Raw genomic sequence first — 27,987 nt, 5'->3', positions numbered from 1 at the left:
AATATCTGTGTGATAACGTAATTATTGATTGATACGTCGTATCATATAATGGTGTAACATCGTAAGTAGTATGATACAGCAGGTAAGCACTGGTGACTAGTCTTTATTGGACATTATATTGATCCTACATAATATGGTCCTAAGAACTTAGTCATATCTTTTAGAGGACCAACATTCATGTTGCACCTAGAGAAGAAACCTCTGAGGTCTTGAAAGATTACTGTATGTGACACTACCTCTTATACTATGGATGCTGGTCCATTAGAGGGTACATCGATGATCAATTGCTAATTGGAAATGGAAAAACATGGAAAATCATATATTCTTGTAACTCTTGTTAATAAACACTGTGGGAACTTTTTTGATTAACTATTATTTTGTTTGCAGATGACTTTCCTTAAGCTCATTTTTCTGATGTTCTTTGTTAATCCTCTGGAAGGAGTATGGGAGTTTCCTTTAAGGCAAAATAGTAAGTTTATCAAAAACCTGTATTCTATCTATCTATCTATCTGTCTATCTATCTATCTATCTATCTATCTCTCTATCTATCTATCACTATCTATCTATCTATCTATCTATCTATCTATCTATCTACCAAGCTATCTATCTATCTATCTATCTATCTATCTATCTATCTATCTATCTATCTATCTATCTATCTATCTACCAAGCTATCTATCTATCTATCTATCTATCTATCTATCTATCTATCTATCTATCTATCTACCCATCTATCTATCTATCATCTATCTATCTATCTATCTATCTATCTATCTATCTACCCATCTATCTATCTATCTATCTATCTATCTATCTATCTATCTATCTATCTATCTATCTATCTATCTATCTATCTATCTATCTATCTATCTACTAAGCTATTTATCTATCTATCTATCTATCTATCTATCTATCTATCTATCTATTTATCTATCTATCTATCTATCTATCTATCTATCTATCTATCTATCTATTTATCAGTCTGACTTATCCCCTATTTATCTATAGCTTCATAACAAACTAACATGCCACTGATACAGATGGGTTTTCAAAAGGTTCCATACCTACCTAGCCCTGTCACTAGCGGTAATGTAGAGCCCGTGAGCTTGCGCTTGCACTGAAGTCCAAGTGGAACTGGACGAAAGTCAGAAGCCTGTTTTTGAGATATAACCAGCTCTTCCTCTTTTACATACGCAGTTTGTCTGCTGTAAGCAAATTAACTATGATATACTGGAATGCATAGATCAAAGTACCTACTCTCCATTCTTATGCGAGAGGGGTAATTTAGGGGAAGTCCAACTCGATGCAGTGCTATGGTCCCACACCCAAAATACCAGCCACGCTAATAACATCTATTTATTGTTTTTTTTTTTGCCTCTGAGGATTGTTGTCACGTTTTAAGCTTTTAATCTCACTGTTCTTGTCCCTTTCTAAGCCTTTGTTGTAGATATCAGCAAAGATAAGCCGACAGAGACCGTGACGTTGGAATGCAATGTGTCTGCGGAAGAACAGGTCTACTGGCAAGTGAAGAGACAACGGAGACACGGTAGAACACTGCAGATTGACGTGAAGGAAAAAGTAGATGTTGGAAACTTTACTTGCCACACAGAGGATGGAGACGACGTAGATTACAAATCTGTTGTGATCAACAATTTATCTACATTAACCCACAAGAAAATACTTTCTTGTAAGTATGCACAAGCGCTTAACCCCTTAATGACAAAGCCCGTACATGTACGGGCTCAAAATGCATTGTTTTCAGTGGGTTTAGGGAATGCCCATTGTCCTTAAGGGGTTATAGGAACTATTTCTATGAATATAAGCCTTGGGGTCACCATGTCTGATCTTCAGGTGGCGCAGTGGTGTTTGGCCACCCCTCGCCTCCTATCCAGGCCCTTCCGGATCCCACTCCCTCCAAGCCCTTTATAATTGTTTCGGATCCTAGCCCCACCCTCTTTAACCCAGACACACCCCCTTCCTGCCTCCTATAAGGGGCAGGAGAGCTCTGGGCCGCCAGACCCGGGACGATTCCGAGCATACCTGGTAACACTTCAGGTTTCACCCAGAGTCTATGGGTGAAACGCTGCTTTCCTGGGTCTCCGGGTCCTTCTCCTTTTTCTCCACCCTACCCATCACATGAAGAACCACTACCATCACACAGCAAAGGGCCCTGCCCTCGTTAAGCTACTCCGTGAAAAGAGGGAGACCTCCTGGTAGCCTAGCCTGGGAAGTTCCCCCATATGTTACTAGAGAACCCAGTTATTCTCCCCATTGAGTTATCCATCGTCTTTGGCGGCCAACTGCTACTGTCCACGTTAGAAGAATGAGTGAGGATGGAGGTGGCCAGAGCAGGCAAGAGCTATATTTCCCCCTAGATGGCCATAAACTTTCTCTTTTGAGGTCATGTAGGCAACAACTTTTACAAAATACATTTCTAGAACACAACAACTAAAACACAAAGTTCCAAACTATAAGTTATTTTGGAGAAAATAGATATTACTGTACAAAATAGTTTATTATACCTTTTGATATTTGACAAATGAATAGAACTAGTTGTAGTCACATAATCACCAAGGCGATAGATACATTTAAATGTCATATTCTCTCATTTTAACATGGCTTTAACTAGATGTAGCATTAAAAAACAATCATACCGGATACCCTTCCAGAGAAAATTATATCATTTTGTTATATTATGCTTTTTTTAAATCATTTTTCAAGGAATGTAGAAGCTTCTTTGATGTCGTCTTACAAATAAACTCAACTGAGGGAGTTCATGAGGAAGTGATTAGCTGGGCTCGTTGAATTTCGGAACAGGCATTACTCTGTTGTAATCTGACGTCTGACGTCTGCTGTACCATGAATGTTAAATAATTATGGCACACCGGCCAAGTTGCCAAACGAGACATGGACCGAGTTATGCCATAGCTTCTTATGTAATGAATATGACGGGAGAAAGATAAAACCCTAACTTAGAATGTTGACGAATTGAACAGGAAGCGTATCCATCTACGTAATTTATGGAGTCATTTATGTCCTTGAAGCCAAACCGTTAATTAATCAGAGACTCAAAGTGGCCTTTCAGGATGCCAGAGACGTTCTGGTGGCTCCACATTTCAAGGGTCCTACTCAAATAATCAAGTAAAGGTAAAGTGTGTCTATGAGGGCCGGAGTGGCGTTAACGTGGAAGGCGTTACATTTTAAGGCTGACATAAGCTGGATATGGCAGGACATAAAAATGTTATGCTCACATTGTGTGGGTCCAGGCATTTCCGGAATGATCTGCTGTTGGAGTGGCAGGTGAGTTGCATATAGAGCAATGTTGGGTGTGTGCCCGGTGTGTGTCAGGTGGCCATTCTGGGCCTGGTGTACATTAGAAAGTAAAGTCTAGTTAGTTACCCAACCATCGTCTGCCTTGGCTCTTCATCAGACAAAGCCCGCCATCACAGACAGGCCGGAATTTCTGTGTATCCTTGCCTGAATTTTTTTATTGCGCTCAAGCTGGAATATATTTAAATTTGTGGACCATTTGGCCCCTGAGGACTAAAGTTGTGCAGACCTGCCCTATGTCATAGGTCCCTTCCAGTTAGATTTTTTCTATCGATCCAGATGGAATGTCAACGAAAGAATCCCGTCTCAGAATGCGTTCTGAAATTTGTGACTTGTCCCTCTCTGCTTTATGTAGTTTATATTTCATTCCACTAAATATTTTGTTTCTTAAATAGATTCAAAACACCCAATACACTGCGCTGCCAGCAACTACAGCGGCCATTTTAACTGCTCCTGGAAGCCATCAAAAAGCCACGATCAGTATTTCTTCCAGGCTGAAAGAGGGTAAGTCTCTTAAAAATATAGATCTACATGGAATATATATATAATGTTTCAAAGCACAAGATTTTGTGTCAAAACAAAATTTTATAGATCTGCGAAACTGTGTCCCATCTCGTTAACCTTCCTTCAGTCACCGGAAACCCACAGAAACCTGTTAAACATTAATCATAGGAGAACATCACCCACACAGAGAAATTAATGGAATGCTAGCTTTTAATCATAGCTTTTAATCATAGCTTTTAATCACCAATGCCAATATTTCTGTTTATGCAAATCCCTTCCACCGTGGAATTTAACCAACAAAAATTATGCAAAGGGAAAAAAAAAAAAAAAAAGAAGAGTCGTCTTGTAAATAGAATTCTACAGGTCTCAAAAAGGTATTTCTGTTAAATATTAACCAGAAAGGACCCGAACCTGCATATCGAGATAGACAGAGATACAGTAACATAGAAAGCGATGGCAGATAAGGACCATTTGGTGGTTTCCTCAGTCCCTGGCCTGATCTTATAGATAAAAGTTTAGCCTTATGCCTATCCCACGCTTAAACTTGCTTAAATTTTTCTATCATACCCTCCCCTGTCACGTCTTTCTTCCAGGCTATATATGTTAACCCCTTAAGGACAATCGGTTGTCCTTAAACCCATTAAAAACAATGCATTGTGCGTCCGTTTGTGTACGGGCTTTGTCGTGAAGGGGTTAAAATCATTTATCCTTTCCTGGTAAGTTTTTGTCCTGATATCCATGAACCACAAAGGTAGATAGATAAGAAAGTGACCTCAATAGACGGCTTCCTCTGCGCCACGGGATCTGCTGGTGCTTAAGAAACATGATGTCATGTGGTTTGAGATGACATCTTATTGTCTTCTTTTTAGCTCCTTGCCCATTGCCTGCCACGGCCCCTTCAGACACCATTCAGATTATGTAGTAAACTGTTACGACCAAGAAACCTGCAGCCACGGGGAGGAGAACAGTCACATCACATTTACTCTCCATGCGATCCAGGAGAAGGCTTATGAAAACCACACCAAGATATTCATGCTGAGAGATATCAGTGAGTATTTACTACCGTCCGATAGAGGTTTCGCTAGGCGTAGTGGGAAAACATTAAATTGGTGATAAAAAAAATAAGTTTCAAAGAAGGAGAAATGTGGTGAGGTCCTAGACCTCCCTATGCATGATCATAGACTAAATCCGTTGGCTGCGGCTTTGACGCAAGTTATGAATGTATTTGCTCATCGGGGTGGTGTATAAGGGGTACAACCTTCCAGCAGATGTGGCAAAGATTAATTAATAACACAAGTCAAGCATGAGTAAGATAGACATAAGGCTATCCTGAATATAAAACAAGGCCAAGGATCCTATAAAGTCTTAAGGTCTTTCGGCAGGAGGAAAGATTTTGACATCTGGGGCAGGTTCAGATGTCCCACCCCAATCTAACGTCAGCTCCATTTCTGCAAGTGGAAGGTGCGTACAGGGGCATTGTTGAGCCTTACCGTATGGCACCTGGGACAGCAACCCCTCTTTGCCCATGGAAGTTACGAACCAGGAGTGAGTTTGACTTGGCTGCATTCCTTGGCTCTTCAACATCAGGTGCTAGCGGAGAAATGTTTTTATGGCCTATTGTCGAGTGAAGACCCTCCATTACATTTGTGTAGACCGCATACGGGTTCCTCTTGTGATTACACTACTAGAGTCATGTACAGCCTGCCTATGTATTTTATATGGACTTGTATACATGACAGCACAACTACAAGCAATGATGTCACAAGAGATAAAGACGTAACTATCCCAATCATATTTTATTATTTTATTTTTCCAGCACGGCCAGACCCACCTCAAGACCTGGATAAGTCTACAAAGAGTGGGAAAGTTTCTCTTAAGTGGAAGTACCCAAAGACTTGGTGTAATGTTCATTCCTTCTTCCCACTCATATTTAACGTCAACATAACCAACGAACGCAGCATGATGTCTGAGGTAATATAACGCCTTTTACATTTCTGGGGAAAAATAACTCAAAAATGTCTCCCCATCTATTCAAGGCATCCTCTGAAGGATGTTACGCCTTTGGCAGTAAAGCAGTTTAGTAGGGAACTTCCACCATTCCTTTCTTCAACAGGTTGGCTGGCTCTTTAAGCCACCCCTTACGAAAAAATTACTGCAGTTTTTTCTGAAGTAATACTGCACTTTTACTGCCGTATTACTGCACATTTACTGCAGTTTTACTGCATTTGTACTTCACTGTACTGCAGTTTTACTGCAGTTATTTTTGTACGGAAGTACAAATGCAATAAAGCTGCAGTACATTGAATTACAACTGTAGGTTTGCAATATAAAAAAAAGTGCAGTAAATGTGCAATAAAACTACAGTACAGTGAAGTACAAATGCAGTAAAACTGCAGTAAATGTGCAGTAATACGGCAGTAAAAGTGCAGTATTGCAGTTTTTTCATGTCCAAAAAACTGCAGTATTACTTCAGAAAAACTGCAGTAATTTTTTGTAAGGGACTGGACCCTTAGGCACTGAATGGAGGGTATATAGCGGGTCAGGTGAGGTTGTGATCAACTTCAGTTGACAGACAACTCTTGAACCCTGGATGTTTTTGTTTTTTTTCTTGCTAGGCCCCTTGATCTTGGTCCCCATTATGAGAAGCCAATCCAAAGAAGTTACATGGTGGTTAATTATAACGTCCAGCCACCCTAACGTTCTAAATAGAATTGTTAACAGGATAAGACAGTGTTAACGCTGTGATGTTTAAAGGGACATGGCAGCCATTATACGCGCGTGAATGCACATGATAGCTGAGAGATCCCTTTAAATTCTGTGGCCTCCCCCAATTGCATGCGTTTTCCTCCTTGCCCACCCTCCGGCTATTTTCAGTGCAGAAGAAGCGTTCGACTTAACAGATCTCTTAAAATGTAATATAATTACCACCAATCAGCTCTAGTACTGGCTAAGTAAGTGCTGCATGCATGCGGGGAAATCACTAGGAGGCCTTTCTTGATGCTAATTGGCTGCTTCAATTAGCCAAAGAGTGTCAAGACTCATCAGACCATGGGCCCGATAGGTAGCTGCAGCTCCAGAGCTACAGCTTCTACTATTTTTTTTTTTAATGCAGCATATTAAAGTGCTTTTTGAATACTTTAATACGGGTTCGTAAAAAAATTCTCTTCTTCAAGTAACAGTTACATTCTTTTGGAATTCTTTTGCGTGAAGCCGCCACTCTCTCTTTAAACAATAGAAAGCACAGACTTGCAACACTCTGCTGAAATGTAATGATGATAATTAAGCTGTATGTCACATTAATATGTACTCGGTCGGCTGAATGGATAATCCCTCGTTAGAACCAATTCACATGCTTGCAAATTACAGCCTACTATAAAAAATGTTTATTTATGGCAACTATACTACAAGGAAATAATTAGACGTAAGGCAACAAAGTACACCAGCTACTGAATAGTTTTAATACAAAAACTTTGAAATGTTTAAGAGAATGAATGAGTGAATGAATGAATCGCCAGTAGGTGGCACTCCAAGCTTTTGTATTATAAAGACAGCCGTAGAAAGTAATTTGGTAAACTGTTGAAAGACGGAATCAATGGCTATGACGAGGGGGCCCTGGCACTTTAAGGCCAGCGGCTGTCTGATAATGTAAGTGTGGCCAACGGCTGCATGTTATGCTTTTATGTTTCTGTGGCAGATCGGGTGAGTGGCCAGTCCGAGTACTAATAATGTACAGCTAAATAAAATCCTTTAAAACACTATCTGGACTCTCCTGACACAACCAAGACAATTAGCAAATATGATGTATCTCCTGTTATATGTCGAGGAAATATCAGCCATATTAGTAGCTAGCAGATTGTTGTTGATACACCGCCCCAAACCTGCTTTATATGAAAACATTAAATGTAGTCAACTTATTTCACCCACAATCCATTTCTTCCAGCACCATAAAGATATTGAGGGGACAAGTCTTATACTGCCCAGCAAGGGCACGTTTCACTTCTGCGTCCAAGCGAGAGACATGTATTACAACTCATCGTGGAGCGAGTGGTCATGCTACATGTAGGTAAGAGTCACGATTTCACCAGTTTTAACAAGGGGTCCACCATTCAAAACTTAAGCCCATGTCAGGGGAAGCTTCAGGCAACAATGTTGGCCAAGGGATCAAAGGTATCACCCTGGACCAGGGATAACCGGGGGCGCAGAAGAGAGTTTCCTAGACACATTGAAGTTGATGGCAGATCAGACCCATTCAGCCCCATTTAATCCGACCATTTTATTCTGTAAAGACTCAAACCTTCATCAGTCCTTGATGTCATCTCAGACTCTGTGGCTCTTTCTTTCCATCTGTCTACAACCATCTCCACATCTTCATCAGCCATGCCACCCGAAGAGAGAGAGATTGAGATTGTGGGGCTTCTTCACTAAAGGGAGAGTTGGATGGAGCATTTGAAGGAGAGTTGTGGTTTTGACTCTCGCACTTCACTATTCATTACGAAGGACCAGCACCGGCAGGTTTCTCCAGCGTGGAGGGCTAAGCTGGTCCTACATAATGCCAAATTCAAAGGGTAAAGAGACCAGCTAAATCGAGACGGGCATTCATAACATATGGGGAAGTGAAGCAGCTGAAACTCAATCCTCCTGGAAACTCACCCGTCAACTTTACCTTTAGTGAAAAGAGTCTCCCTCCGGACAGATATTACTTACATGGGGAATTTACATCCACTCCCCAAACACCTATAATATCTGTAAGATGAAACTTAAAACAAAATGTCTCATTTCGCCTTTAAATTTGCAGGCACGGTAAAACCGAGAAGGATAAAACGAAAAAAGATAAGAAAAAGGGCAACAGAAAAAAAGACAGAAAGAAGAAACACAACTCTCACTTAAGTGAAGCCGGAATCCTTCGCTGGGCATGACATGCGAACCGTTAGCCGTCTTGCTTTTTTTCCGTTCGAAGTGTCCATTCTGACTGTATATTTATAAATCATAATAATACAACTTCTTGTGACCCCACATTTTATACAAAACTTACTTTGTAACACTTGGTATCATTGTTTTTCTTAATATGTATATTAAGTTATTGCATATATTATGTTTATATATTGTTTATCACGTTATATTAATATGGTTTACAAAGTTTTTATTTTTGAAGATAAAGGTCTTACCATCCCATCAGGTGTCACGCTTCACGCTTACTGTTTGCGTTGTGTAGGATAACTTGGCTTGATTGATGCACGATTGAAGTGTGTCTTGTCATCGTGCTTGTGTCCTTGGAAGTGTCTGGCTTAGGACAATGTTATTGCCCTAGTCCTTTGATGATAGGCCTTGGTATCATCTTAGATTTAGGAGCCATATGCCCACCCCATGCATGTTCTTTTTCGGGTTATAGAAAATATACATTAGCCGCTTGGAGACCCCCCACCTGATGATCAATACCCCATCTAATTCAGCAATGGTCAACTCAAAATGTCTCATCCTTGAAATGCTCCAAGGTTGGGGTGGGCACCAGAGAATATTCTTGCCTGGGGTGCCATTAGGTGTAGGACCGGCCCTGTTTACCACCGAAGTTACAGGGTTTGCAGCTACACCTGCAAGCAATCCATTACAGTCTGTGGTGTTTGTGAAATCCCTGGGCAGAAGGTCACTGGTAATTGGGTGAGAAGTTGCAAGCTGTCTCGTGTTTTACCCCCTCCTTAGATATATGGAGTCCCCAGTGATCTAGCATTCATCTAACTCCCCATATGTCACCCTCAATGAGCTGATCCTGTCACGGAAACATTACAGCCAATTGTACCCACAAGGAGAGCATTGACCTCCATGTTCCTCAGCGCCATTGTGGAATCGTTGGAATTCTGATGTTACGTTGTTATATTAAATGGGAGATCAGGGCCGTTTATATCTGAACACCTAACGCGAGGGGGATTTGCCACTACCACCAGGCTTTTAAAGGAACAGTCCAGTGTTCAAGACCAGCTCCTGAACGGAGCTCAGATAACAGAACTCATACAAATGGCTAATATGCAGCTGCCTGAAAACATTATATTATGGTGCAAAACTGTTTTAAAAATCAAAATGGTCCAATATTTTTAATTATTAAAAAATCATAAACAATGAGGAGAGTTCCCCTAGAAATCACTTCATAGGTACTTTAATATACATTCTTTAAAAATGCAAAAAAAAAATAATAGGGGTACAGGGGTGATAAAAGCATCAGCATGGATGCCCAGATATCGTTTTGTCAGAGTAGGTTCCATACTGCCCACTTGCAACAAGACCCTCAGATTGAAAAATACTAAACTAAGGATCAGTTCTACCCAACTATGCCAATAGATCTTCCCCAAAGCATGTATATTATAGGTAACACATTTTATCATACTATATTCCTATATGATTTTGAAAAATACATCTCTAATCATATCTGACATCTTTTTTTCATAAACCCCTCGGTCCCTCTGACTCTGCTCTGGAAGATTTCAATAACTGAGATGTCTGACGCACGGAAGGATGAGGCAACTTTCTCGCCGTAGAGAGAAGGTGTGGGTGGAATTGAAACAGGTTTAACCTCAATTTTCAAACATCCAATACCACATTCATTTTTCTTTGAGAGATTTTTATTTTAATAAAATATATTTTCCCCTCTCACTGTGTAATGTATTAGAATTAAATGGCATCTCGGTAAAAGTCCCACTCCGGAAGTGAAACGTAGCTTTTTTGTATGTATACCTCTTATTAAAAATGTTATTTTATGTTTTATCGCAAAGGCCGGGTGAGTGCCTGCATTCTTGAATATATATATATAGTGATGTGAATAAGATGGTTTTACATATCAGGACATAATAACAATTATCTGTTCCTTAGTAATTAGGTTAATACAACCTCCGATGAACAGCAACACAAAACACATCACACAGTGTCATGATTTATTCAACAAAAATAGAGCCAAAATGTAGAAGCCATGTGTGGAAAAACTAAGTACACCCTTCCATAGAAATTAAGATGCTAAGTAGCAGACATGTGCTGCTAATCAAATGCCCTTGATTAATTGGTCATCAGCAAGTGTGACCACCTCTATAAAAGCCAGAGTTTTAGCAGTTTGCAGCATCCAGGTGTGTGTTAACGCAATGCTCAAGAGGAAAGACATCAGCAATGACCTTAAATGCACATCAATCTGGAAAGGGTTATAAGACTGTTTCCAAACAAGTAAAAGTGCATCATTCTACCGTGAGAAACATTATTCAAAAGTGAATTTTGACAATCTCCCCAGGAGTGGACATCCCAGCAAATTCACCCCAAGGTCAGACCGTGCAATGCTCTCAGACTCTACAGGCCTCAGTCAGCATGTTAAATGTTAAGGTTCATGACAGTACAATTAGAAAAAAGACTGAACAAGTGTGGTTTGTTTGGAAGGGTTGCCAGGAGACAGCTTCTTCTCTCTAAAAAGAACATGGCAGCACAGCTTTATTTTGCAAAGCTGCATCTGAACAAACCACAAGCCTTCTGGAACAATGTCCTTTGGACAGACAAGACCAAAGTGGAGATGTTTGGCCAAATTCAGCATATGAGCACAAACACCTCATACCAACCGTCTAGCACCGTGGTGGAGTGTGATGATTTGGGCTTTCTTTGCAGTCGACCATGAGCTCCTCTGTATACCAAAGTATTTTAGAGTCAAATGTGAGGCCATCTGTATAACAGCTAAAGCTTGGCTGAAATTGGGTCATGCAACAGGACAATGATCCCAAGCACACCAGGAAATCTACAACAGAATGGTTGAAAAAGAAAAGAATCAAGGTATTGCAATGGCCCATTCAAAGTCCAGACCTCAACCTGATTGAAATGCTGCGACAGGACCTTAAGAGAGCTGTGCATTAACAAATGCCCACAAACCTCAATGAACTGAAGCCAAGTTGTAAAGAAGAGTGGGCTTAAATTCCTCTACAACAATGTGAGAGACAGATAAAGTCATACAGAAAATGATTACTTCAGGTTAGTTTTTCACACATGGTTTCTCCATTTTGGCTTTATTTTTGTTGAATAAATCATTACACGGTATAATACGTCATATGTAGTTGTCCATCTGAGGTTGTATTTACCTAATTTTTAGACCTGCTAAGGAACAGATAATTGTTATGAAAAACCAACAAGGGTGTCATTTTTTTCACAGAAAGCATAACCTCTAGTTATAGAAAAACTTCCCTTCTGTCTTTAAAGAACATCTTATTTTGTTGCAAATCTCTGTCATCCCCACCCTTCCTCTTCTTTTACACCCTTCTCTTCCTCAATATCACTTGTGATCCAGTGAACAATAAGACAAGTGTTTTTTAAAAAAGCAACAGAACAGAGTCGATATGAATGACCTGACCATAGGCACCTAGAGGCCACCATTCTCGCTGCTGAGGAAAAGAGATATGATGTCATAACATGATGTCTTAACGACGCACCGCTGATTACAGTTCTCTGGTGGGAAAATCGTTGGGGAAGAAGAGTCAACATTAAACATGAGTTTAATTACTATGATATGTGACGGGGGATTTTTTTTCTCTGTAATGACATAAATCAGTCAAAATTTTAGATGATCCCAAACACGGATTTATCATAGAAAATGATATAAAATTGTCTATGCTCATTTGAATTTGCCTTATATGCATTTGCATTTCCACTTTCAGCCTTACTAAATATCTATGTAACTTTTTTTATTTTTGAAACTATTAGCCAGGAACTCCTAGGTGATTTTTTTAAAAATTTTGTTTAGATTTTTTAAAATTTCTTATTGAAAGGTTTATACACCGAGACCACCGGGACACTTGATTCTCTTTTCTTGATCGGAACTACACAATGGTATTAAAACAAAAATAACAATAGACTTCTCCTAGTCAACTAGTCTTCCTGTGACCTTCTGGCTACATTCCCACATATTTGGAACTGGAAAAAAAAATGTTTAAAAAAACCATGATTTAAATATGGCTGACAGTAGCGAGGGAGGAGCTGAAGAGAGACAGCTGTTAAGAGTTCAGAAATCTCTTGTTTTCAGCAGAGACGGAATCACGGCACTGTACACTGCACGGTGTTAGCTAACTGACCATCTGCAATCCAGAGGAATAATCACTAACCAGAAACAGGAAAAGGTAAAAAAAAATATAAGCAGACATAATGCCACAAACTAAGCATGGGAAGCCCAAGTTGCTCTCCATAAACCTATAGCCAATTCACACTAAATTTTGGGATTTTTCTAGACATTTTCTAAAAAAAAAATTAATTGTGTTTTTTGGTATCTGTATTTTTCAATGTAAGAACTCAAAAATGTTTTTTAGTAACCTGCAAACATACCAGTTTAGGATTGACATGATTATAAAGAAGAGATTGAGATTGATTTTGTTAATTTGTGTACATTCAGTCATTTTTTTTACACTTTTACAAAGAAATAATTGTAAGCTTCAAAGGTCTAATAAATAATTGTTTTAATGTAGTTATTTAAATAATTTTTTGGGGGGTTTTTGTGTGTAGATTTTTGTCTTTTTTTAAATATTGCTTATGTATATAAGTTGTTCAAAAATGGTGATTTTGTTTTGTCAGGTTTAAGTTTATAAATATATTTATACATTCATACATAGACATAAAATATGTTTAAAGACAATGATTTTATATTTATAAAAAAATATTAAGAATTTAGAAACTACCCCTTTTGCTATTTTTGTTATAAATCGCTATGAAAAAAAATATTACCTTTTTAGTTTAAATATTAGAGCAAGAATATATACTTTTAGCTACCATTGCACAATAGTTACAGATATTTAAAAATATAACTGGGCAGTTAGAAGGAGAAAATCCCGGGCAGTAAGATTAATTATCATCTATTCAGAAAAATATATTGAAAACTGCAGAAAAAAATATGCGTATAATGTTGAATGTTCATTTGATTAATGAAAGGTTCTCGTAGGCGAGGGATCTCTATATGTTTATTCTAAAAATGGGATTTTAGAAATGCTGTCTGCTCTGGAGGCAAGAGTTCCATAGATAAGAGACTCAAAGAGTCATCAGTTTGATATTTTGGGAGTGAGCTGCATAAAGGGCAGGCGGCTCTTTCTTTTGGCCAGGTGGAATTTACATGAAAGTCATAGAAACAAAGGTCGGTGGCAGATATGGCCCATTCTGTCCATCTAGTCTGCCCATTTTTTGATGTAAGGACCTAAACCTTAATCATTGGTCTCGTTGGTCTCGTCTTAGATTCAGGAGCCGTATGCCGATCCCATGTGTGTTTCAATTCTCTTTGTCAGGAAAGATCACAAAAGGCTTCTGAATGTTAACTCTAAATGTCTATGATCTATACACAAACCTAGGAGGTACTATTTCATGGTTTTTTTTAGGTATCTTCTTTGGTTGTGAACTTTTTGTATACATGGGATGGAGGAGACTCCCAAATAATTGAGCTTCTTAGAGCAATGGTCTTTTGATTAAAGAAAAGACCTCATTTAAGAATCTAGCACAGATTTGTCACTGCTGAGTTTCTGCCGAGTTCATTTTGAAGCCCAAGTCCCCATTGATGTCAGCGGAGAACCTGACTTAGCCTTTGTTCTACCTTTTAAATAATATAATACAGCCAAGCTGGAAACAAAGTGTCATGAGATTCTAGGAGAAGTCCCATGGAAAAATATCATTCTCGGTGAACATAACTAAAGTAATGTAGGTCAGTATTCACAAAAACCTGATTCTATCCAAATTTTTATACAACAATCTCTCTTTATAGGTAGACCTGGAGGCTGCCATTGTTCTCCATCATGTGATATTCTGAGTTATTTTCCCCGGTTGAACACCACACTGAGCTGACTCTTTAAGGCAATGCTAATGAAGTCCGTTCCTCCATAGAGTCTCATTAGTCAGAGTGTCTGGCCGGGTTATTAAGACTGAGCCATTCTATTATTCAGCACAAGGCAGTATGATAAGGAGTCAGGGTGTCTGGTCTACTAGATTGGTCTAAGTGAGCTAGAACAAATACAAAAGGCTAATATGTAGATACCTGAAAGATTATGTTATCAAAAACTGTGTTAAAAAAGAAACCCTATTTTTCATCCGTAATAAAAAAATAATGTGAGTTCCCCTTTAAGATAGCAAATTCAGAAGCCAGAACTGAGTAATTGGAGTTTGTGCGAATAGGAAAGTACACTGATTGATCCTTTGCATTAAGTAGCTTCTTCTTCTTGAGTGGTCCTGTCTGCTACTGATTTATGATCGCAGCCATACCCCACATAAAATATTTGCCCCGTTATCTGTTCGCTGTGTACCAGACAGGTGCCAGTCCTTCCCTGCTAAAGCCAAAATTCCAGACTCCCGGACTGAAGAGTAAACTGGATGTTATTCAGATCCGCTTGCTGTAACACCTCGAAGATGGACAATTAAATCTTCTGCTCTCAAGGTGCAGAAGCGCCCAACACGTGTTTCTATTGATGATGAGGTTGCAAGGTTCTATAGAACCATTGTGTTTGTCTCAAGAATTTATCTTTCTAAAAAAAAATGGCGCTTGCGTATGAAGAAGACAAAAAATCCCTTAGAACTTGTCTTAGAGGGTATTGTTTGACCTCTAAAGAGTCAGAGGGTTTTAGCAAAACACTGACTCTTATGGGACCATAACTTTCTTGGGGTAACAGGGGCAGTTCCCCAGGTGTTGCAAGGTTTATGGCACCCTTGACCCATTCAGCATCAATACCCCAGAAATGGATGGATGTCAGAACAAGGAGGAACCTCCGACCTGCCGCAAGCAACAAAAGCCCTGGTTACTCTGGTTGTTAGAACCATTTCATTCAGTACAATAGAACAGAAACAGTTTAGAAGGACTTCTACCTTCTGCCACCCTTCTTATAACGCCACCACTGTGGGGTGAACCTAGACCAAATTAGGTTGGACTGATGGCCGAACCTCGTGGAAGCTGGTGTCCAGCATCAACCAGAAGGACACTATTGCCCGTCCCTATTTCGGTCTCCAGTTCCTTAATGTCCTACTTGGGTTTATGGCCAAAACCTCATTAGCTTATGTCTGGTTTCTGCCAAGACATAAGAATTCAGAAGAACACCATGATTCAGAAGAACACCAACACGTTACTGTTTCGCAGAGACAGAAAGTAATCATTATCAGGTCCAGCAGTCCGGGGCGGACCTCTTATTTTCTGGTGTACTGATTCAGAACTAATGGACTCTGTGTCAAAGCCGGATGATTTTGTTACGTATTTTGCAAAGGAAACTGAACATCAGCCATTTATTACAGCAATTTGCACCCCTTCCATTCAAACTGCTAGAATAAGAGGTACTTTCCACGCATGCCCTCCAGCAACCTTTGCTTACAGTTCAAATTCTTCTTGTTAACGTTCTTTAAAGTGAAACACTCATCCATCATCACTTTCCTGGAGAAACAGAGACAATGTCAAGGGAACTCCGACCATTTTTATTTATATTGCCAGTTGGGTATCTAGCAATTGGGGGCTAAGAAGGTTTTGGGAACTTGATGCAGAAGAGCCTGTTTTCTCATGTGGTTAACATGGAGCACCTCTAGTGCTTGCTACAGTTGAGTGTCGCCTTTCCCAGTTGAACTTGGGACACTAACGGCCGCTACTAGCCTGAGCTGATGTCGGTAGTTCCGTACGTTAAGACGTTAAGAGTATTCTGCTATTTTTGCATGGTGAGCATCGATATTTATGATTATGCCTCTTGCTCCATCACATGTGATGCTATCGCTACCACCTTCCAAGTTCCAAGAGGCTTCCATGTTGCAAGAACTAGATCATGGGTAGGTAGGAACTCATGTCAAACATAGAACTACATGGAAAGGTTACTATTTATGTGACTTTTCACAACAAATGTTACATATAGATTCCACAGGACATTAAGAAAAGGATACAGAAGTACGGTCGGAGTTCCCCTTTAAGCTTGTTGATATATCTTGGCTATCCGTCTTATCATTACCTCGTCAAACCTTTTATCTGTATATACAACGTGAAGGCTCAGGACGTGGTAGTGCAAACCTCCACCCGTATTGCTGAGGCAGACACAGGGCAGATACACAAAACAGATACCAGTCAAGCAGCTGTACAGTAAATCATCTGACACATGGGGCCTCCACCATCGGCATTACTCATGATTTCGCTTGTAGCATGAATACCGTCGGCTCTGTTTGCTTTGGATCAGCTCTAGAAGAATCAAGCCTTTGGAAGAGTAACAAAAAAATATTATATATATAAATCTTTGTGAGCATGTGATGTTAGTATGTGTGTGTGTTACAGTATGGGGTTAGAGTGTGTATATGTATGGTGTTAGCATGAGTGTATATGTGTTAGTGTGTCAGCGTATGGTGTTGGAGTGTCAGGTGTGAGTCTAGGGTTAGTGGGTGGGGGAGGTAAGGAGCATGGGAAAGAGTGTGTGTGTGTATATAAGTGTATGGTGGTAAAAGTAAAGTGAGTGAGGGTAAAGCGAGTGTGCGTATTAGTATGTCAGCATGTTGGTTATAGGGGCGCCTTGAAGAACTACTGCATCCAGACGCGACTAACCCTAGGCTTGACCCTGTTCTTATAAGGTGTACGAAAAACCCTTGTGTGGGAAACCTTGTGCTCAGTGACCGGTACCTGAACCTTTTTTTGGTTGAATGCATGTGACGTGTGTGTGTGAAGCCCATTGCATGCAGGTTCACTGATCTGTGTTGTGTTGATATTTTTAATGGTTCGACAGCTTTTGAGGCTATAGTGACAGACTTGCACTAACTTGAGCTGCCTCAGATGTTAAGCACATCACGTACCTGCCGCTCTTCATAAGTGGTCTATTTATTTCAGATTTTTTCAATGTTTTATTTCCATGGGACTTCTCCTTGATTATAAATATTTCCAATTGCTTTATATGGATTCTTCTTCCACCAAATAACTTTTTTTTGGTCAAATGGTCCTCTCGGAAATCCCAGACCTATACAAAAAGAGGCAATAGTATAAGAAATGGCGGTACTTCCCCCTTTCACCTCGCTACAGAATTTTTCTTGTCATTTCATTGATATATTAACCAAATACTTTTCTGCATGAACACACATGACGCACAGTCCCGGAATATCGGCCCGGTGGCTGGTTTATTCGTTTAATGACTACTGGGTTAAAACGAGCATTGCTGCCTCATCCATTACCAGCCAATCCAAGGGAATAATAATTAATAAGTACTCGCATCGCAACATACTTAACCCCTTAATGACAAAGCCCGTACATGTACGGGCTCAAAATGCATTGTTTTCAATGGGTTTAGAGAACGCTCATTGTCCTTAAGGGGTTAACAATGCTGACCTTGGGGATTGTCCCTGCTTCCACGTACAAAAATAATTGAGGGTGATCCATAAATTTGCCATATTTTGACATTTTATATATTACTGTCACCGTATCGCTCGATTTTACTAATAATGTATATATTTTTTTTGTCTAGGCTTCTATAGAAAGACTTCTCTCCGAAACGATAAACAGGACTTTAACTCGAAGTCAAACGTTTAAAGCATCCCAAGATCCTACGATCCTATACACCGAATCGGCAGTAAGAAGACAGGAGTTCCTACTAGCTCTGATCTCATGAAAACACAAGACGACCAGGCGTTGCAGGAATGGAGAAAGCTGATCGCCTGAAAACACTTTCACTTCTAGCGACCGTCAATTTTTTGCTCCTTCTGTTCGGAGATGTAGGCTCGGAAAAAATCTTCCACAACAGAGATCGTTCGGATCTTGAGCTTCAACGTCACCCGCAGGCAGCTCCTATCCTGAGCCCGGAGGCTGCCCAGGTAATCCCAATTAAAAAAAAAAAATAGAAACATTTTAAGACCTTTTCACTAAATACTAAATCATTTTTCCATTTCGATGAGATATTGTCCATTTTTGTCTCAATTTATAACAAGGAATACGCAATTCATAATCATTTCCACATTCATATATTGTATTATGTTAGTTACGTATCTTTATTTATTTATTTTAAAAAAAAATTAGTTCACTGGAATTAATGTTTCATTAAATATATAATTTTTAGTATAGGTGTTAATATAGGTAATATAAGATAAAAGCTAAATAAATATGATAGAAAGAAAAACAGCAAAATGATACAAAAATATATATACTATCATATGATGTATTATGCCAGTGAATGTGTCTTGAGAAAATGATTAAAAAAAAATCCAAAAAATATAATTTATATAATTATATTATTTTATATACCTTTTTATATTTTATTTAATATAATTATTATTATTAGTATCATTATTATTATTATTATTATTATATATCTATATATTATTATTATTTATGTAATTAAATATAATATAATGATAATATTCTAAAAGAATAGATGACTATGCCTGGTAAAGCTCTGTTTTAATGTTAGATTTTTATTTTTGTTTTATATGTCAAATTTATATATAAAAGGTTAAATAAATAAAATAATTAAAATGTACAAAAAAATAATGTTCTGTGTTACATTAGAAACATCAAATACTTAAGCGAGTAGTATTAAGTATTTATTAGGCAATAAGGAAGAGCGGCAATTTGGAAGAGAGAGACAAATGTTACGGGTGCGTTTCAGAGGAATAATCTGGAAAGATATGCTCATCTGTTTTGTATTTAAAAAGAAAAAAAAGACATTTTGAGAAAGAACATGAACATCTACGAAGAGTAAACATCCTCCCCAGCATATCTCCACCAAGCACTGAGTGTAGAGAGAAACGACACACACCTGATACAATGCGAGCGCGCTAGGGTGAACAAATGAGTTAACGTCAAATTAATCTTATCGCACACTTATCTGGAAAATCTCTTGAGAGATGGAGCTATGGAGAGCCAATTTGGCATAACACACATTAAAACGTTTTTGTTTTTGGCTCATTTTCTGATGTTTTTGGTTAAGGTTAGTTTTTAGTAAAACCTGTATGGCAGGTGTGAGTGGGGCTGGTCTTTCTTTTGGCTACAAAGATGACACAATGGAAGACCTGCTTCCATATATATATAAGACTGCTTCCATAGACCTTCTGGAGGACCTTCTTCCATAAATAAGACCTGTTTCCATATATATAAGACTTGCTTCCATAGACCTGCTGGAAGACCTGCTTCCATACATATAAGACCTGCTTCCATAGACCTACTGGAAGACCTGCTTCCATAAATAAGACCTGTTTCCATAGACCTGCTGGAAGACCTGCTTCAATATATATATAAGACTTGCTTCCATAGACCTACTGGAAGACCTGCTTCCATAAATAAGACCTGCTTCCATAGATCTGCTTCCATAAACAAGACCTGTTTCCATAGACCTGCTGGAAGACCTGCTTCCATAGACCTGCTGGAAGACCTGTTTCCATAAATATAAGACTTGCTTCCATAGACCTACTGGAAGACCTGCTTCCATAAATAAGACCTGCTTCCATAGACCTGCTGGAAGACCTGATTCCATAAATAAGACCTGATTCCACATATATATATATACTGTAAGACCTGCTTCCATATATAACTCCCCATTGACCTCATCAGAAAACAAGCGGTAGCTTTAGGAGCCTGAGCATCATTAGAACACAAGAAATAACTAACATTCTCCTCTGAAAGCTTATCGATGGTATATCTCCATAATAGCGGTCAAGTGACCTTCATGGTGTACCCAGATTTAAATTGTTGTTGAAATGTATTAATGGTAGAAAATAAATCTGATGATTTTACTTTATTTTTTTATACTTTTCTCACAGCAATACCTTGTGAAATATGGGTGGGTAGACCCCGTTAATTGGGAAGAGCAAGCATTTGGAAATATCCCTGAGTTTGACCAAGCTCCACAAGATGTGTCCCAGGTAATATCGGAAGGCGAGTCTTCTGAGCGCCAAAGTTCCAATACTTCTAATAAGACTGAGATAAGTCCATACTTTTCCGAGTTCTTGAAAAGATTCCAGGAGGCTAACGGGCTCAATGCAACCGGAATTCTGGACAATGCCACAATGATGGCTATGAACAAACCACGCTGTGGTGTCCCTGACCACAAAGTTCCATCAAAACGGAAAAATGCAACCCTGGGCCTTCTTACCCCGGAGGATGACACCCAACAAAAGAGAGGCTTACTGTACAGACTGGTTGAACACCACAGGAGGAAAAGAGATAGCAAGGCTACTTTGGGAAGCAGTAGCTCTTTAAGTTTTTCCAAGAGCACACTTAAGTGGAGGCTGATGGGAGAAGGGTATAGCACGCAACTAAGTATCGCGCAGCAGAGGAGAATACTCACATTGGCTTTCCGCATGTGGAGTGAGGTTACCCCACTGCTGTTCATGGAAGACCTCGAAGGAGATGATGTTGATATCCGAGTTGGCTTCGGCACAGGCAGGTGAAACAGTGGTAATGAAAGTTACTAAACATTGAACATTTAACCTCAGTTTCAATGTAACTATGCATTGTGAAGGACCAGCCCAGGCCTTCATGCAGAAGAAACCTGTTGGGGTTGGCCTTTCATTAATGCAAAGTGAATTTGATGAAACAGAACATTTTGACTCATTTGCCACCTTCTCCTTAGTGAAGATGTCCAAAGACATTTTGGGCTTTATTGAGACATTTGATACTATTCTTATTACTGTAATTTTCACAAAGGAGGAACCTGATCTATGACTAACTCCTCGGAGTCAGAGTCCTCCTTGTAGACTGGTGGATAATTTTTTATTAATGTTTTCTATGCAGTGCAATACATGACCCCAGATTACAAAGGAGCCCACAACACAGGACATCAGTTATGTTCCTCCTGGAGTTTTTTGATCAATATCTGGCTACAGGTTAATACCAATCTCATTATGTCTATCAATAGGTCAGCATCTTGGCTGCTCCCAGGCCTTTGATGGAGTGGGGCAGCAGTTTGCTCACGCCTGGTACCTGGGCGATATTCATTTTGATGACGATGAACACTTTGTCGGTTCAAGTAGTGAGCATGGAATCAGCCTTTTGAAGGTAGGTGCCTTCCAACCATGAATTCATAGGTTTTGTACGTTGGACAGAGTTTGAGTGGGGTTATTGGGGAAAAGACCAATGATCCAACATTTCATGGTGAACCTCCGACTTCTGTTGAATTATAGGTGGATCCATTCCATGATACAGTAAACTGTAACAAAGGCAAATAAATCAATGTGGTGCACATTCTATCTGAGAGAGTTGTCATTAGTTGTCATTCCAGGGCTGTATGTAGCTACTAGTTCATATAGACTGCAGAAAAACTGGTGGGAAATCAGCTCTGGAAATCATGTAAAATGTGAATTTTCCTTGCATTTCCACATATGACCACAAGAGGCACCCACAGTAAGATCGAGATGTGGTGGGTTTGGAAGCATTTCCCCCGTAGCTGGTTCCATTTTTGGGTCCTTGTAAGTTCGTTTAAAAACGCGTCTTTATTTCAGGTCGCAGTTCATGAGATTGGCCACGCTCTTGGCCTGCCCCATATTAACCGCCTGGGATCCGTGATGCAGCCAAATTACACACCTCTGGAGGGGAAATTCGAGCTGGACTGGCAAGATAGAAGAGCCGTGCAGGAGAAATACGGTAAAATAAATTGGGCAAACTCATGAAAGATAACTATTTCCAGAACAGATTCAGGATCAGCATAATACTGATTTCTTTATCTGATTACTTAAGACAGGAGCCTCAACAAAAAACATCATATTAAAGACCCTTTGACGTACTTTGTTATGCATTTACTGAAGTTACAAAAAATGTAATAAAATAAAACATATATGTGTTACAGATCATGGCAAATGTACAGTCTGTGCTATTTTTAGAACCAAATATTTTAAATTTAGTATATATATGCACGAAAACACTTTCAAATATTCAAGGCACGTGGAGCTGCCAACACTTATCTGTAAATATATTCACGAGTTACTGATAATAATGCTTAAATTTCAAAACCTGTGAAGTTTTGCCATCCTTTTGTTTGTTTTTGTTGATTTCCAGGTGCCTGTGATGGGAGTTTCAGCACCGTATTTGATTGGGTGAAAAAGGAGAGGACCCCACGCGGAGAGATTTATAGATTTAACACCTACTTCTTTAAGACCGGCTGGTATTGGATGTATGAGAATAAGGTTAATCGGACTAGGTTTGGGGATCCTCGTCCTATCAAAGCTGGATGGCATGGGCTCCCCGAAAAAGACATTGATGCTTACGTACATGTGTGGACCTGGAATATCGACGCTCAGTATTTCTTTAAAGGTATACAGTCAACGTGCGTAAGATAGAAATATAGAAATTTATGTCACATTCGGCCATTTTTCCTGATATAAAGACTCAAAACATAATCGGTCGTTGGTCTTGTCTTCAGGAGCCATATGCTGATCCCATGCACGTTTACATTAAACATAGCGTTATTTATTTGTGTGGTCAACCAAAGACGGATTTAATGGGAGCTGTCACACTCCAATGTTGGGCCCTAGTATTGCCTTCTACATATCGTTATTGCCACTTAGGTGGCAGATACCCAAACTTTAGTGCGTGGACGACGGCTGGAAACAACCTGGATCCAGCAGGTAGCCCAAACTATGGCAGGAGAAAAAGGAAAACTGACCCGGAGACCCAGGGAAGCCGTGCTTCACCAGGAGACTCCAGGTCAAACTCGGAGAGTTCCCAGTCATGCTGCTTGGTCAAGGTTGGGTGGAAACCAACTTCACCGTTGGATGGTAAACCCATTGTCTTCTATTATTTTAAGGCACACAAGTCTGGCGCTACGACCCTGAAAAGGACATGGCTTTTACAGAAGACTGGAGGAAAAAGAAGTACCCGCAACTGATTTCTGAGGCATTCCCTGGAGTCCCAGTTCCCGTGGACGCCGCTTTCTTTGACAAGAAGGAACGTCTTATCTACTTTTTCTCAGAAAATAATGTAAGTCTCCTTACTGACGTCGATCAATAGTTCCCAATGTTCCCAGTGGCGTATTCTGGACCAACAAGGCCACACATTCTCCTCGGGTACATAGGGCGTTAAAGGTTCTAATCACATAAAACATGGGATAATAACAATAATACTTTGCATGGGAAGTGTTCTGTATACATAACCCCTGGTGGGTTTTTAATCTCAAACTCAAGAGGCCCTGTATTATGGATGAAACACATGTAATGCTTTCCTTCCAGGTAACGGCATTTAGCGTCGACTGGAATAAAAAAATGGAGAATTACCCAAAACGCATACTCGAGGTATTCCCCCCAGTTGACCCCACCGACCACCCCAAAGGCTATATCGACTCTGTCTATTACTCCTACTCGCATCAGTCAACGTATTTCATCAAGGACAAGTTCTTCTGGAAGGTGGTGAGCGAAAGAGAGAGACAAGCCAACGCGTCACTGCCTGTCAACGGACTTTGGCCCAAAAGGAAAATCAACTCAAGGTGGTTTGACATTTGTGATGTCCATCCTTCAGTGCTCTCCCTGGGAACATAAACAGGAAAGGTGATGCATGGCGTGTGCTAGTCTCTCGCCGGAGAAGAATCTTCGACGTGTTGTTTATCGATACATTCCAACGCTGAACTTTTAACAACCAAAATGTTCCGGCACACCTAATGAACTGAGATAACGGCCAGCAGACACGGGTGTTTCAAAATATCTTGTGAGCAGTTGTGAAATATGTTTTTATTGAATTTTATGTACAAAACCTTTTTTTTTTCATTAATGATGCAACATTCCATAGGAAGATGAAGAGCACCCACCTGGGATACAGTAGGGTTAGTTAATTGGTGTCCAATTGGACGTCTTTTGAGTTTGGTTCACTGTTCCTTTTCCAACAGTTTTCTCTTATACAGGACAGACATCATACATTTTTTTAATTTCTGTTTGGATCATACCATTTCTACTGGACATGACTTCTATATTAGGTATTATTTTCTGTAAAATGGGATTTCCTTATCGCCCATCCCAAGCCACCCATTACCTTCAGAAGATGTCCTCACCACCTTCTTTTCCTTTTATATCCTGATAATTATTATTACTAAGCTATCTTTTAATCTGTGCACATCTGGGGCTCCCAGTTTTTCTTAATAGGCCACATGCTACGTTTTCATGCTCACGTAGCACTGTCGGCCTGTGGCCCACCGGGCATTTTCCTGGGGTGCCAGATTGCCAGTCCGGGCCTACAAAGATACCATCTTTAGAAGGCTCTAGGTAGTGGTCTTCCATCTAAGCTCCAGAGGAAGCGATACTGGCTCTTGTTGAGAACCCCTTTAGTAACATGTTAATATTACGTATCTGGCTAAAAATAAGATTTTTTAAAAAAAAAATAAGAAACATCCACTTTTATCTTTCATTCCTGTCATCTAAACCACAAACACAACTGCAAAACCCCCTACGGCGTATCGTCTTCACTAACCACCATCTTTAGCCGACTACCACTGGGACAATCTGATGCTGCTAAGACAAAAGTAAGGGAAAAAAGATTAGAAAAGGAAAAAAAATCTATTTATTTATCCATTTTACAAGTATTTATGGTTTATAAGCCTTTATTTTTTTAGGGATAGTAAACAGTGTCCTCCCATTTTTTTTTCTCCCCTAATATTGTTTTTGACTACTACATGAAATAGTAATTCGAAATTTCAAGACAAAGACGTGAAGAGCCAACGCATTTCACCAGAAACCGGCTGACATTGGCTCTGTACGTTGCTTTATTTGTGTTTTTTTATGTGTATTTTCTGATTATCATTTTGAGATGTTTTAGTTACAGCATCGTAAATCACGACGACGGTAAATTGTTAAGTAGACGGTTTTTTTTTTTTTATTTCTGTTGAATCCACCTATATTCAGGGAGGGATTCCTTTCAAAGCATGCCGGAGCGATGTGACACTTTAAATGACGTGGACACCCGTGACATTATTGGAATTATGTGGTTATTTTCAATAATTATAGTTTTTGGCCTCAAAATGCTATAGGCTGACCTAGAAAGACAATATTTGTACAGAAATACAAAAATGTAATGTTTTGAGGTTTTCTCATATTTAATGCATAATGCACATCATGAAAATATACGCTATATATCTAGTAATCAATAGAATATGCTAATTTCACACCCTTTCAGCTACAACCGCCCGACTTTTTGACGTAACAATAAAATGTTGATAATTTACTTTTTTTCACTTACAGACTAAAAAGAGGACTTTCGTTTCCTTTTTTGTTAAATATACGACAATCACCTGTTCTCATCTTTCGGACGTCTGGTGTGTTTAAAGTGTTTTACATATTGTAAAAATGTAACCATTTTAATAAATAATATAAAAATACACGTGAATTTGTCCTCCCTTGTTGTCGCTCTTTTCTAGGACCTCAGAATGTTTGTGGAGTATGAGGGTATCACAGGGTTCTACAGCCCAAAGAGTCACAAATGTGTGCAAAGAAACAGTAGACGTGGGTTACTAAATTACAGAAAGAAAATATATTCTAAACTTCTAACTAAATTATACTAATAGCTGTGCCGTGTCGCAAAGTGCTACAGCTTAGCGACAACCCCTACAGTGTCCCTCGTTGGCCATTAGAAATGTTAGAGGAATGGCGGCCTGATTCTAGAAAATGGACTATGCCATAGCGGTGAACATTTGATCGATGAGGGGGACCTTTTTTTTTTTTTTTTTTTTTGAGACGACACTTTAGAGAACCACCTGTTTTTACTTTTGTCCATATAGTAGCGCACAAAGCAAGGTCCATAAAGACATGGTTGGATGAGTTTGCACTCATCCGACCATCCAACTCATCCAGCCCTGAACTCAACTCCGTCCAACGACTTTTGGACGAACTGGAAAGGAGATTGCGAGCCGGCCTTCTCATCCAACATCAATGCCTGACCTCACAAACGCTCTACTGGATGAATGGGCAACAATTCCCTCAGAAACTCCCCAAAATCTTGTGGAAAGCCTTCCCAGAAGAGTAGAACCTGTTGTAGCTCCGAAGGCGGACCAACTAAATATTAATGTTTATGTATTTAGAACACAAGGTCACAAAAGTCCCTGTAGGTCGAACGGTCAGGTGTCCCAATACTTTTGTCCATATAGCGTATGAAGCTTCACATTCGATCCGATATGCCTGTTCTACATTAAACACGCTTTCTGTGACCCAAAGGGAGAACTTCACTGCATGAAACATTTATTTTAATTCTATTTGTTGGAAACTATACATTAATCACACGCCCACAAAATGCATTTTATTTCTTTACCTGGAACCAAACAATATACTTGTTTTATCTTATATGACATGTATGGCAAGTTGTGCTTTTAGAACCCCTTACAAAGATGACTGTCCCAATGCTGCTGGCCTCATGGGCCCATTTGTTTAATTGCTAGTAACAGATTTAAAATAAGTTTTAACACGACAGACACTTTGACTAACGAGGGTCTATCGATGAACGGACTTCATTAGTATCGCTATAAAGCATCAGCTCAGTGTGGTGCTTGAGGCGGGAAAGCCACCCAAAATATCACATGACTGACAACAATGGCCGCCTCCAGGTCTGCAGAGAAAGGGAGTTTATTGAAGAAAAATTTGAATAAACCAGATTTTTGTCAATGCCAACCTACATTATAGTACACAGCGCTGGGGGGGTTATATTACTGTATACAGCGCTGGGGGTTATATTACTGTATACAGCGCTGGGGGGATTATATTACTGGATACAGAGCTGGGGGGAGTAAATTACTGGATACAGCGCTGGGGGGTATATTACTGTGTACAGTGCTGGGGGTTATATTACTGTATACAGCACTGGGGGGTTATATTACTGTATACAGCGCTGGGGGGTATATTACTGTGTACAGTGCTGGGGGGTTATATTACTGTATACAGCACTGGGGGTTATATTACTGTATACAGCGCTGGGGGGTTATATTACTGTATACAGCACTGGGGGGATTATATTACTGGATACAGAGCTGGGGGGAGTAAATTACTGGATACAGCGCTGGGGGGTATATTACTGTGTACAGTGCTGGGGGGTATATTACTGTATACAGCGCTGGGGGGGTTATATTACTGTATATCACAATGTGGGTTATAATATATATACAGCTCTGGGAGTTATGCTCAAAGATAATGTCTTCCCCTTGTGATTCCTCTTTAAAGAGACAGTAATACTATGAGTGAACCAAACACAGCTTGTCTCACTCACACTCAGACCAGCGAGCCCGT

General features: G+C 39.6%; 2 protein-coding genes and 1 long non-coding RNA gene across 3 annotated transcripts in view; 2 read left to right on the top strand and 1 right to left on the bottom strand.

Annotated features, from left to right (window-relative positions):
• Window positions 1-27,987, bottom strand: part of LOC128492927 (uncharacterized) — a 193,981-nt gene that overhangs the window by 58,059 nt on the left and 107,935 nt on the right. The gene's annotated exons all lie outside the window — the stretch shown is intronic.
• IL12B (interleukin 12B) lies at window positions 414-8,984 on the top strand. The gene is made up of 7 exons (XM_053465681.1): window positions 414-469; window positions 1,436-1,687; window positions 3,726-3,834; window positions 4,704-4,882; window positions 5,651-5,805; window positions 7,775-7,897; window positions 8,630-8,984. Exons 1-6 carry the CDS (start codon window positions 415-417, stop codon window positions 7,895-7,897), a joined length of 873 nt encoding a protein of 290 aa, XP_053321656.1. The 5' UTR covers window position 414; the 3' UTR covers window positions 8,630-8,984.
• Window positions 12,874-26,093, top strand: LOC128492900 (matrix metalloproteinase-21-like). Its single transcript, XM_053465656.1, has 8 exons — window positions 12,874-12,959; window positions 18,273-18,618; window positions 20,560-21,181; window positions 21,657-21,796; window positions 22,240-22,381; window positions 22,793-23,047; window positions 23,541-23,713; window positions 23,962-26,093. The coding sequence occupies exons 2-8, from the start codon at window positions 18,445-18,447 to the stop codon at window positions 24,265-24,267; spliced, it is 1,812 nt and encodes a 603-aa protein (XP_053321631.1). The 5' UTR covers window positions 12,874-12,959; window positions 18,273-18,444; the 3' UTR covers window positions 24,268-26,093.

This window comes from Spea bombifrons, chromosome 4 (genome assembly GCF_027358695.1).
Source record: "Spea bombifrons isolate aSpeBom1 chromosome 4, aSpeBom1.2.pri, whole genome shotgun sequence".
NCBI lineage: Eukaryota > Metazoa > Chordata > Amphibia > Anura > Pelobatidae > Spea > Spea bombifrons.
This window is presented reverse-complemented; position numbering and strand designations above follow the sequence as displayed.

Bases quoted from the DNA above. Each gene is read 5' to 3' on its own strand.
- IL12B (XM_053465681.1), top strand. From the start codon at position 415: ATGTTCTTTGTTAATCCTCTGGAAGGAGTATGGGAGTTTCCTTTAAGG. The intron at 4,883-5,650 runs GTGAGTATTTAC...TTATTTTTCCAG, and splicing joins ATTCATGCTGAGAGATATCA to CACGGCCAGACCCACCTCAA. The intron at 5,806-7,774 runs GTAATATAACGC...CATTTCTTCCAG, and splicing joins AACGCAGCATGATGTCTGAG to CACCATAAAGATATTGAGGG.
- LOC128492900 (XM_053465656.1), top strand. From the start codon at position 18,445: ATGGAGAAAGCTGATCGCCTGAAAACACTTTCACTTCTAGCGACCGTC. The intron at 21,182-21,656 runs GCAGGTGAAACA...GTCTATCAATAG, and splicing joins CCGAGTTGGCTTCGGCACAG to GTCAGCATCTTGGCTGCTCC. The intron at 23,714-23,961 runs GTAAGTCTCCTT...CTTTCCTTCCAG, and splicing joins ACTTTTTCTCAGAAAATAAT to GTAACGGCATTTAGCGTCGA.